Here is a 12,889-nt window from a genome sequence, read left to right as displayed (position 1 = left end):
AGTGACAAACCGTGTCCATAAGGAAAAAGCGCAAAATATTGCTTCATGGCATTTTGTGAAAATTATATAAAAATATTTTCTATATAACACTTTTATAGCCTTGGCTTGTAAATTCCCCATCATCACATTCTCTATACACAAAAACACACAAACTGATTTTTTTTTTTTTTTTTACACAATATACTAATCTTATTTTTGTTCCTCATTTTTGCTATGTACTGTACATTGGTATCTAATGTGCAAATTAATAATTTAAGTTGTGTAAAACTCTCAAATGAATACAAAATCATATTTTTTTTTTTACATTTAAATGGTGAGAGTCCATGAACCAGACACAATAAAAAGGATCCCAAACGTCATTATATTCAGGAGGTGTTTGAAGAGCGTTCTCTCTGTAGATATTTAACATCTTTGGCCAGGAGATTTCATGTTATTTTGTCGTTGTTAATAAACCCTAATGGGTAGCAACACCACACAGCACCTGTAAAATAACAACCAAGATAATCAACTGCTGATGAAAACACATTCGGTTTATCTAAGACCTGTAGAATGTAGAGGAAAACATTAAATAAAAATATTTTGTGAGGCAGACCAAATCAAACTAGCATTGAAACAGTCTCCCTGCTCTCCCTGTGATAAGGAGTACGATTCATTAAAACCAATTCGATGTTGTTGTTGTTTGTTTTCGTTTAAACCATGTAATCAATGTGAGTGCACACTGCAAACTTAACTTACAAAGTGCATTTTCACCACACGAAACGGTTATTTTCCTTAGTGTGGGTTTCTTTGCGTTCGACTGAATATCCTGCCTATTGTTGTCTATTGTCTCTCAGCTGCGCCAGAGGATTTGAACTCTCTACTGAAGCCAACATGAGTGCATAGACAACAGAAAGGGTTCACAGTGAGTTGCCTTTAGGACAATTATTGATCCAAAAAAAAAAAAAAAAAAAAACCCTGTTGAATTCACTAACGTATTGCTTTGAGAAGTTTGTTTTGAAAGTTGGTTGAAGGTTTTAAATCAAAACAGTCCAGTTTAAGTTTGAAGTTAGGCTTAAGTTTAAAGTTTAAGTTTTGAACCACTGCACAACAAAATGCAATTTAGCTATTTTATGTGTAGTGTATGTGCCTGAAATGATATCTGAGTTGGCCATTCAAGTTGTGGGCAAAAAAAACACAGACATTTCTCCATAAACTAACTAAAAGTTGAACCAAATTATATATTTTTTAAAACGAACAAAGTTATAAATTCCTGCTGGCCAAAGATGTTAAGTGGACAGAGATCTACCCTGCTTGTCATCAAGTAGTTGTGTCCTTTACAGTAGCCTACTGTACTGTACACTGAGACAGAAGAAGTGACAGGAATCAAACGTTTTAAACAGAGCAGGCGATCACCTGGCTCTGAGCATGTCTGTCTGTCTGTCTGTCTTGATGTCCCAACGTCCACAGACAGTCTATTGAGTAGACCTGTTCTATCTCCTTTTCTACGGACACAGTTCTGTTGTCTTCTGTTGTGTTGCGTTGTCAGCAGCAGGGTTTGCAGTACCTGTAGTGTGATAGATAGTACACCAGGCTAAAGTAGCAGCACCTCTGGCTGGCGCGGTACCAGGGGCTATCCAGGCCGACTGAGGACCTTGGCCTCCCTCTCCTTGTGTTTCAGATCCTCCTTGAAGCAGTAGGAACAGTAGTTATCTGTCTCTGGTCGCCCGTAGAAGGAGCACTTCTCCCTCTTGCATCTCCTCTGCTGCAGACAGTACACCAGGCAACCCCCACCAGCGCTACCCATCTGACCTTTGACCTTGTCGAACCCCGAACCCGTCCTGGTGACGCTACTGCTCCCCCAGGTCTGGGGCAAGTCGACGTCGGCGAACTCCAGACAGTCCTGTATGTGACTGGCGTTGAAGCCGTTGGTATAGGTGTGGGACTTGTGCTCCCCAGGCATGTTGTAGGGCTCCGTGGTGCCTGGGACCCCCGGGTGGGCGTGGTTGACCCCGGTGCCCAAACGGACCCCAGACATGCGGGCTGGAGAGTAGCTCTGGGAGGACAGAGAGCGGTTCTGCTGGGGGTAAGTGGCACAGGTCTTCAGGGTGCCCACCAGAGGAGGCTTGTAGCTGGGCTGGGGGTCGTCCGGCTGGAAGCTGGGTGCCTGGAGGGCCTGGAGGTTGACGTCTCTCAGGTGGATGATACTGGACCTCTGGATGGGAGGGGTATGGCTGTAGTGGGCTGACACTGGGACTGCAGTTGGGACGGGGCCGGGGACAGGGGGGACGGACCCCGGTCTCCTGGTAGCACCGTTGCTGGGGGAGGAGTGGGGCGAGGGGCTGTGGCGGCCCTGCATCTTCAGGGCAATCTGTGGGGGGATGTGAGGGGTATGGCTTTGGTGGTGTCTGGCTGGGGAAGAGATGAAGTCCTGGGGAAGGGGAGTAGGAGGAGGAGGGCAGGAGGGAGGAGGAGGAGGGGTGCGGGTGTCTCGCTCCCTCTCCCTCTCTCTCTCCCTTTCTCTCTCTCTCTCCCTCTCTCTCTCCCTCTCCCTCTCTCTCTCCCTCTCCTTTTCTCTCTCTCTTTCCTTCTCCCTCTCTCTCTCCCGGTGAGGGGCGCTCTCCTGCTCTGGTTTCTTCAGGGCGTTGGAGGACCCGTTGGTCGTAGTAGTCGTGGTTGTAGAGTTTGCTGCAGGTTTCTTCTCTCCTTCCTTCCTCTTAGTCTCCTGCTCGGCAGAGAAGCGCTCCTGAGCGGAGGTCAGGTAGAAGGAGATCATCTCCTCGTGGAACTGGTGGCGATGGGAGGTGAGGAGAAGGCCAGCGAAGATGAACTTCCTCTCGCCCTGCATGGCGGCTCTCAGTATGTTGAGGCTCAGCTTGACGTCTGTGCTGTACTTCCAGTGCTCCGACAGGGCCTTATCCCCCACCAGTCTGGCCAGGAGACCCCCCCTGTCCCTGTCCCGTTCCCCGGGAGGAGAGGGCACGCCTGGGGGACGCTCGGTGGGAGACGGGCTGGTGGTCTTGTCCGAGGAGAACGACGTACTCGCAGACTGGCCCTCCTTCTCTCCTCCTCCTCCATCCTTCCGTGCTTTCCCCTCCTTTTTCTCCTTCTTCTTCTCTACGTTATTCTCTGTCCCTCCTCCATTGCCGCCCCCTCCTCCTCCGTTGCCGCCCCCCACTCCTCCGTTGTTCCGGCCGTTGCCTCCAGAGTTGGAGCGGTTGATCTTTCCGTGGACCAGCCCTCCCAGACCTCCCATGTTCTTCTTCAGCTTGATACCCAGGGTCTTGCTGAAGCTGCCTAGCTTGTTGGCCACAGAGTCCGTCCTGTTCTTGTCCTTGTCTTTACGTTGTTGCTGCCTCTCCGTCTTCTCCTTGGGATCTTTGTCCTTGGTGGAGACCTTGCCGTTGTTGACGTTGGAGTTGCTGCAGACGGAGTCGCGGTCGGAGTCCATGGAGTCGGCTAGAGACTGGGCGTCATCGCCCCCGTGGGACGCCGTGGGAGACTCCGGCTGGGCCAGGGGAGCCTGGAGAGAGAGAGGGAGGGAGGGGTGAGAAGGGATGGAGAGGAAGCACAATCAGTAAATGATGTTGATCTGTCTAATCTACTCAATTTCAAGACTTTGACAGCAAATTGTAGTTTTCTTTATTCTTTGTATATAGACAGTAAGGTGCTGGGGAGCTGGCAGTACAACACGCATGCAGAACAACCTATCAAATTCATTTACAACAATTACTTGCTGGCATTAGCCAATCAATGTGGAAGAGAAAGAGGAGAGGTACCCTGGTCTCAGATGGTATCCTGATCCATGTTACGTTCATGTAGTTATGCAGCAGGTTCAGTTTGGCTTCCAGAGACAGGATTAAACTGAGGAGGGAGAAAGGTTACGGACATTAGGGGCGGCAGGGTAGCCTAGTGGTTAGAGCGTTGGACTAGTAACCAGCAGGTAGCCTAGTGGTTAGAGCGTTGGACTAGTAACCAGTAGGTAGCCTAGTGGTTAGAGCGTTGGACTAGTAACCAGCAGGTAGCCTAGTGGTTAGAGCGTTGGACTAGTAACCAGCAGGTAGCTTAGTGGTTAGAGCGTTGGACTAGTAACCAGTAGGTAGCCTAGTGGTTAGAGCGTTGGACTAGTAACCAGCAGGTAGCCTAGTGGTTAAAGCGTTGGACTAGTAACCAACAGGTTCAGTTTGGCTTCCAGAGACAGGATTAAACTGAAGGAGAGAAAGGTTATGAACATTAGATATCAACAGTAAATCTGGATTATAAATGCTACGCTTTCGAAGAAATATAAACTCAACAACAAAGACAAAATAAACCTTTTTTAAGGACCCTAACTTTTAAAGATAATTCGTTAAAAATCCAAATAACTTAACAGATCTTCATTGTAAAGGGTTGTAAACACTGTTTCCCATGATTGTTCAATGAACCATAAACAATTAATGAACATGGACCTGTGGAAAGGTTGTTAAGACACTAACAGCTTACAGACGGTAGGCAATTAAGGTCACAATTATGAAAACTTAGGACACTAAAGAGGCCTTTCTACTGACTCTGAAAAACACCAAAAGAAAGATGCCCAGGATCCCTGCTCATCAGCGTGAACGTGTCTTAGGCATGCTGCAAGGAGCCATGAGGACTGCAGATGTGGCCAGGGCAATAAAATTGCAATGTCTGTACTTTGAGATGCCTAAGACAGCACTACAGGTAGACAGGACGGACAGCTGATCGTCCTCGCAGTGGCAGACCACGTGTAACAACACCTGCACAGGATCGGTACATCCGAACATCACACCTGCGGGACAGGTACAGGATGGCAAGAAAAACTGGCAAGTTACACCAGGAACGCACAATCCCTCCATCAGTGCTCAGACTGTCCGCAATAGGCTGAGAGAGGCTGGGCTGAGGGATTGTAGGCCTGTTATAAGGCAGGTCCTCACCAGATATCACCGGCAACAATGTCGCCTATGGGCACAAACCCACCGTCGCTGGACCAGACAGGACTGACAAAAAGTGCTCTTCACTGACGAGTCGCGGTTTTGTCTCACCAGGGGAGATGGTCAGATTCGCATTTATCGTCGAAGGAATGAGCGTTATACCGAGGCCTGTACTCTGAAGCGGGATCGATTTGGAGGTGGAGGGTCCGTCATGGTCTGGGGCGGTGTGTCACAGCATCATCGGACTGAACTTGTTTTCATTGCAGACAATCTCAACGCTGTGCGTTACAGGGAAGACATCCTCCTCCCTCATGTGGTAGCCTTACTGCAGGATCATCCTGACATGACCCTCCAGCATGACAATGTCACCAGCCATATTGCTTGTTCTGTGCATGATTTCCTGCAAGACAGGAATGTCAGTGTTCTGCCATGGCCAGCGAAGAGCCCGGATCTCAATCCCATTGAGCACGTCTGGGACCTGTTGGATCGTTGGGTGAGGGCTAGGGCCATTCCCCCCAGAAATGTCCGGGAACTTGCAGGTGCCTTGGTGGAAGAGTGGGGTAACATCTCACAGCAAGAACTGGCAAATCTGGTGCAGTCCATGTGGAGGAGATGCACTGCAGTACTTAATGCAGCTGGTGGCCACACCAGATACGGACTGTTACTACTGATTTTGACCCCCCCCCCCCCCCCCCTTTGTTCAGGGACACATTATTCAATTTCTGTTAGTCACATGTCTGTGGAACTTGTTCAGTTTATGTCTCAGTTGTTGAATCTTGCTATGTTTATACAAATATTTACACAAGTTTGCTGAAAAACAAACTCAGTTGACAGTGAGAGGACGGTTCTTTTCTTGCATGGTTTATTTAGCCATGAATTAAGATTGAACACTACAGCATGTAGTGATACATGTTAACGTTTTATAGATAATAAACTATGGATAGTTCATCGCTAATAAAATAAGGCCCTTTGTGTTTAGTGCTGGGAACAATGTTTAGTTGAGAACACGAATCCCAACATTCATTCTTGTATTCAAGAGGAATTATATTTTTAGTTAGCTGACTTGATTGACCAGGGCCCTATAAGCCTGCAGCACAGTTAGCTGACTTGATTGACCAGGGCCCTATAACCCTGCAGCACAGTTAGCTGACTTGATTGACCAGGGCCCTATAACCCTGCAGCACAGTTAGCTGACTTGATTGACCAGGGCCCTGTAACCCTGCAGCACAGTTAGCTGACTTGATTGACCAGGGCCCTATAACCCTGCAGCACAGTTAGCTGACTTGATTGACCAGGGCCCTATAACCCTGCAGCACAGTTAGCTGACTTGCTTGATTGACCAGGGCCCTATAACCCCGCAGCACAGTTAGCGGACTTGATTGACCAGGGCCCTATAACCCTGCAGCACAGTTAGCGGACTTGATTGACCAGGGCCCTATAACCCTGCAGCACAGTTAGCGGACTTGATTGACCAGGGCCCTATAACCCTGCAGCACAGTTAGCGGACTTGATTGACCAGGGCCCTGTAACCCTGCAGCACAGTTAGCTGACTTGATTGACCAGGGCCCTATAACCCTGCAGCACAGTTAGCTGACTTTGTTTGACCAGGGCCCTATAACCCTGCAGCACAGTTAGCTGACTTGATTGACCAGGGCCCTATAACCCTGCAGCACAGTTAGCTGACTTGCTTGATTGACCAGGGCCCTATAACCCTGCTGCACAGTTAGCGGACTTGATTGACCAGGGCCCTATAACCCTGCAGCACAGTTAGCTGACTTGATTGACCAGGGCCCTATAACCCTGCAGCACAGTTAGCTGACTTGATTGACCAGGGCCCTATAACCCTGCAGCACAGTTAGCGGACTTGATTGACCAGGGCCATATAACGTTCTGATTGACCAGGGCCCTAAAACGTATTGTTTAGTCTGATTGACCAGGGCCCTATAACTTCCTGTTTAGTCTGATTGACCAGGGCCCTATAACTTCCTGTTTGGCTGATTGACCAGGGCCCTAAAACTTCCTGTTTTGTCTGATCGACCAGGGCCCTATAACTTCCTGTTTTGTCTGATTGACCGGGGCCCTAAAACGTTCTATTTTGTCTTGCAGTTGAATACACTGGAAGCTTCCTTGACAAAGTAAATGGACAGAGTTATTTATATATTGTCAAATGAGCCGCTGCCAGAGAACCCAGCTGCTCCAAGGGAGAAGGACCATAAAAGACCTCAGTTACAAAACGAGGCAAGGCTCCATTGTAGTGTCTGTAACTCCACTAGAAACTTATTTTCAAAATCGTAAGACTGTCTTTTAGATGGAAAGGTAAATACCAAAAAAGACAGAGGGTCTAGCTTCACAAACACCTTCAGAGGGTCTGACTTCACAATCACCTTCAGAGGGTCTGACTTCACAATCACCTTCAGAGGGTCTAACTTCACAATCACCTTCAGAGGGTCTGACTTCACAATCACCTTCAGAGGGTCTGACTTCACAATCACCTTCAGAGGGTCTAACTTCACAATCACCTTCAGAGGGTCTGACTTCACAATCACCTTCAGAGGGTCTAACTTCACAATCACCTTCAGAGGGTCTAACTTCACAATCACCTTCAGAGGGTCTAACTTCACAATCACCTTCAGAGGGTCTAACTTCACAATCACCTTCAGAGGGTCTAACTTCACAATCACCTTCAGAGGGTCTAACTTCACAATCACCTTCAGAGGGTCTAACTTCACAATCACCTTCAGAGGGTCTAACTTCACAATCACCTTCAGAGGGTCTAACTTCACAAACACCTTCAGAGGGTCTAACTTCACAATCACCTTCAGAGGGTCTGACTTCACAATCACCTTCAGAGGGTCTAACTTCACAATCACCTTCAGAGGGTCTAACTTCACAATCACCTTCAGAGGGTCTAACTTCACAATCACCTTCAGAGGGTCTAACTTCACAATCACCTTCAGAGGGTCTAACTTCACAATCACCTTCAGAGGGTCTAACTTCACAATCACCTTCAGAGGGTCTAACTTCACAATCACCTTCAGAGGGTCTAACTTCACAATCACCTTCAGAGGGTCTAACTTCACAATCACCTTCAGAGGGTCTAACTTCACAATCACCTTCAGAGGGTCTGACTTCACAATCACCTTCAGAGGGTCTAACTTCACAATCACCTTCAGAGGGTCTAACTTCACAATCACCTTCAGAGGGTCTAACTTCACAATCACCTTCAGAGGGTCTAACTTCACAATCACCTTCAGAGGGTCTAACTTCACAATCACCTTCAGAGGGTCTAACTTCACAATCACCTTCAGAGGGTCTGACTTCACAATCACCTTCAGAGGGTCTGACTTCACAATCACCTTCAGAGGGTCTAACTTCACAATCACCTTCAGAGGGTCTAACTTCACAATCACCTTCAGAGGGTCTAACTTCACAATCACCTTCAGAGGGTCTAACTTCACAATCACCTTCAGAGGGTCTAACTTCACAAACACCTTCAGAGGGTCTAACTTCACAATCACCTTCAGAGGGTCTGACTTCACAATCACCTTCAGAGGGTCTAACTTCACAATCACCTTCAGAGGGTCTGACTTCACAATCACCTTCAGAGGGTCTAACTTCACAATCACCTTCAGAGGGTCTAGCTTCACAATCACCTTCAGAGGGTCTAACTTCACAATCACCTTCAGAGGGTCTAACTTCACAATCACCTTCAGAGGGTCTAACTTCACAATCACCTTCAGAGGGTCTAACTTCACAATCACCTTCAGAGGGTCTAACTTCACAATCACCTTCAGAGGGTCTAACTTCACAATCACCTTCAGAGGGTCTGACTTCACAATCACCTTCAGAGGGTCTAACTTCACAATCACCTTCAGAGGGTCTAACTTCACAATCACCTTCAGAGGGTCTAACTTCACAATCACCTTCAGAGGGTCTAACTTCACAATCACCTTCAGAGGGTCTAACTTCACAAACACCTTCAGAGGGTCTAACTTCACAATCACCTTCAGAGGGTCTGACTTCACAATCACCTTCAGAGGGTCTAACTTCACAATCACCTTCAGAGGGTCTGACTTCACAATCACCTTCAGAGGGTCTAACTTCACAATCACCTTCAGAGGGTCTAGCTTCACAATCACCTTCAGAGGGTCTAACTTCACAATCACCTTCAGAGGGTCTAACTTCACAATCACCTTCAGAGGGTCTAACTTCACAATCACCTTCAGAGGGTCTAACTTCACAATCACCTTCAGAGGGTCTAACTTCACAATCACCTTCAGAGGGTCTAACTTCACAATCACCTTCAGAGGGTCTAACTTCACAATCACCTTCAGAGGGTCTAACTTCACAAACACCTTCAGAGGGTCTAACTTCACAATCACCTTCAGAGGGTCTAACTTCACAATCACCTTCAGAGGGTCTGACTTCACAATCACCTTCAGAGGGTCTGACTTCACAATCACCTTCAGAGGGTCTAACTTCACAAACACCTTCAGAGGGTCTAACTTCACAAACACCTTCAGAGGGTCTAACTTCACAAACACCTTCAGAGGGTCTAACTTCACAATCACCTTCAGAGGGTCTAACTTCACAATCACCTTCAGAGGGTCTAACTTCACAATCACCTTCAGAGGGTCTAACTTCACAATCACCTTCAGAGGGTCTGACTTCACAATCACCTTCAGAGGGTCTAACTTCACAATCACCTTCAGAGGGTCTAACTTCACAATCACCTTCAGAGGGTCTAACTTCACAATCACCTTCAGAGGGTCTAACTTCACAATCACCTTCAGAGGGTCTAACTTCACAATCACCTTCAGAGGGTCTAACTTCACAATCACCTTCAGAGGGTCTAACTTCACAATCACCTTCAGAGGGTCTGACTTCACAATCACCTTCAGAGGGTCTAACTTCACAATCACCTTCAGAGGGTCTAACTTCACAATCACCTTCAGAGGGTCTAACTTCACAATCACCTTCAGAGGGTCTAACTTCACAATCACCTTCAGAGGGTCTAACTTCACAATCACCTTCAGAGGGTCTAACTTCACAATCACCTTCAGAGGGTCTAACTTCACAATCACCTTCAGAGGGTCTGACTTCACAATCACCTTCAGAGGGTCTAACTTCACAAACACCTTCAGAGGGTCTAACTTCACAAACACCTTCAGAGGGCTCTAGCTTCACAAACACCTTCAGAGGGTCTAACTTCACAATCACCTTCAGAGGGTCTAACTTCACAATCACCTTCAGAGGGTCTAACTTCACAATCACCTTCAGAGGGTCTAACTTCACAATCACCTTCAGAGGGTCTAACTTCACAATCACCTTCAGAGGGTCTAACTTCACAATCACCTTCAGAGGGTCTAACTTCACAATCACCTTCAGAGGGTCTAACTTCACAAACACCTTCAGAGGGTCTAACTTCACAATCACCTTCAGAGGGTCTAACTTCACAATCACCTTCAGAGGGTCTAACTTCACAATCACCTTCAGAGGGTCTGACTTCACAATCACCTTCAGAGGGTCTAACTTTTAAATCACCGTCAGAGGGTCTAACTTCACAATCACCTTCAGAGGGTCTAACTTTTAAATCACCGTCAGAGGGTCTAACTTCACAAACACCTTCAGAGGGTCTAACTTCACAAACACCTTCAGAGGGTCTAACTTCACAATCACCTTCAGAGGGTCTAACTTCACAATCACCTTCAGAGGGTCTAACTTCACAATCACCTTCAGAGGGTCTAACTTCACAATCACCTTCAGAGGGTCTAACTTCACAAACACCTTCAGAGGGTCTAACTTCACAATCACCTTCAGAGGGTCTAACTTCACAATCACCTTCAGAGGGTCTAACTTCACAATCACCTTCAGAGGGTCTAACTTCACAATCACCTTCAGAGGGTCTAACTTCACAATCACCTTCAGAGGGTCTAACTTCACAATCACCTTCAGAGGGTCTAACTTCACAATCACCTTCAGAGGGTCTAACTTCACAATCACCTTCAGAGGGTCTAACTTCACAAACACCTTCAGAGGGTCTAACTTCACAATCACCTTCAGAGGGTCTAACTTCACAATCACCTTCAGAGGGTCTAACTTCACAATCACCTTCAGAGGGTCTAACTTCACAAACACCTTCAGAGGGTCTAACTTCACAATCACCTTCAGAGGGTCTAACTTCACAATCACCTTCAGAGGGTCTAACTTCACAATCACCTTCAGAGGGTCTAACTTCACAATCACCTTCAGAGGGTCTAACTTCACAATCACCTTCAGAGGGTCTAACTTCACAATCACCTTCAGAGGCTCTAACTTCACAATCACCTTCAGAGGGTCTAACTTCACAATCACCTTCAGAGGGTCTAACTTCACAATCACCTTCAGAGGGTCTGACTTCACAATCACCTTCAGAGGGTCTAACTTCACAATCACCTTCAGAGGGTCTAACTTCACAAACACCTTCAGAGGGTCTAACTTCACAATCACCTTCAGAGGGTCTAACTTCACAATCACCTTCAGAGGGTCTGACTTCACAATCACCTTCAGAGGGTCTAACTTCACAATCACCTTCAGAGGGTCTAACTTCACAATCACCTTCAGAGGGTCTAACTTCACAATCACCTTCAGAGGGTCTAACTTCACAATCACCTTCAGAGGGTCTAACTTCACAATCACCTTCAGAGGGTCTGACTTCACAATCACCTTCAGAGGGTCTAACTTCACAATCACCTTCAGAGGGTCTAACTTCACAATCACCTTCAGAGGGTCTAACTTCACAAACACCTTCAGAGGGTCTAACTTCACAATCACCTTCAGAGGGTCTAACTTCACAATCACCTTCAGAGGGTCTAACTTCACAATCACCTTCAGAGGGTCTAACTTCACAATCACCTTCAGAGGGTCTAACTTCACAATCACCTTCAGAGGGTCTAACTTCACAAACCCCGTCAGAGGGTCTAACTTTTAAATCACCTTCAGAGGGTCTAACTTCACAATCACCTTCAGAGGGTCTAACTTCACAATCACCTTCAGAGGGTCTAACTTCACAATCACCTTCAGAGGGTCTAACTTCACAATCACCTTCAGAGGGTCTAACTTCACAATCACCTTCAGAGGGTCTAACTTCACAATCACCTTCAGAGGGTCTAACTTCACAATCACCTTCAGAGGGTCTAACTTCACAATCACCTTCAGAGGGTCTAACTTCACAATCACCTTCAGAGGGTCTAACTTCACAATCACCTTCAGAGGGTCTAACTTCACAATCACCTTCAGAGGGTCTAACTTCACAATCACCTTCAGAGGGTCTAACTTCACAAACACCGTCAGAGGGTCTAACTTTTAAATCACCTTCAGAGGGTCTAACTTCACAATCACCTTCAGAGGGTCTAACTTCACAATCACCTTCAGAGGGTCTAACTTCACAATCACCTTCAGAGGGTCTAACTTCACAATCACCTTCAGAGGGTCTAACTTCACAATCACCTTCAGAGGGTCTAACTTCACAATCACCTTCAGAGGGTCTAACTTCACAAACACCGTCAGAGGGTCTAACTTTTAAATCACCTTCAGAGGGTCTAACTTCACAATCACCTTCAGAGGGTCTAACTTCACAATCACCTTCAGAGGGTCTAACTTCACAATCACCTTCAGAGGGTCTAACTTCACAATCACCTTCAGAGGGTCTAACTTCACAAACACCTTCAGAGGGTCTAACTTCACAATCACCTTCAGAGGGTCTAACTTCACAATCACCTTCAGAGGGTCTAACTTCACAATCACCTTCAGAGGGTCTAACTTCACAAACACCGTCAGAGGGTCTAACTTCACAAACACCTTCAGAGGGTCTAACTTCACAATCACCTTCAGAGGGTCTAACTTCACAAACACCGTCAGAGGGTCTAACTTCACAAACACCTTCAGAGGGTCTAACTTCACAAACACCTTCAGAGGGTCTAACTTCACAATCACCTTCAGAG

General features: G+C 46.8%; 1 protein-coding gene across 3 annotated transcripts in view; it reads right to left on the bottom strand.

Moving 5' to 3' along the window:
* Positions 1 to 1,464: 1,464 nt before the first annotated feature.
* Positions 1,465 to 12,889, bottom strand: part of otud7a (OTU deubiquitinase 7A) — a 164,449-nt gene continuing 153,024 nt past the window's right edge. For all 3 annotated transcript variants that reach the window (XM_071400459.1, XM_071400460.1, XM_071400461.1), the window contains 2 exons: positions 3,756 to 3,840; positions 1,465 to 3,499 (listed from right to left, as the gene is read on the bottom strand). In XM_071400459.1, coding sequence (XP_071256560.1) covers positions 1,610 to 3,499; positions 3,756 to 3,840 — 1,975 coding nt within the window. In that variant the 3' untranslated portion in view covers positions 1,465 to 1,609. The remainder of the gene's footprint in view (positions 3,500 to 3,755; positions 3,841 to 12,889) is intronic.

This window comes from Salvelinus alpinus, chromosome 5 (genome assembly GCF_045679555.1).
Source record: "Salvelinus alpinus chromosome 5, SLU_Salpinus.1, whole genome shotgun sequence".
Lineage (NCBI taxonomy): Eukaryota > Metazoa > Chordata > Actinopteri > Salmoniformes > Salmonidae > Salvelinus > Salvelinus alpinus.
Note: the sequence above shows the minus strand (reverse complement) of the source record. Positions and strands in the feature narration are given on the sequence as shown.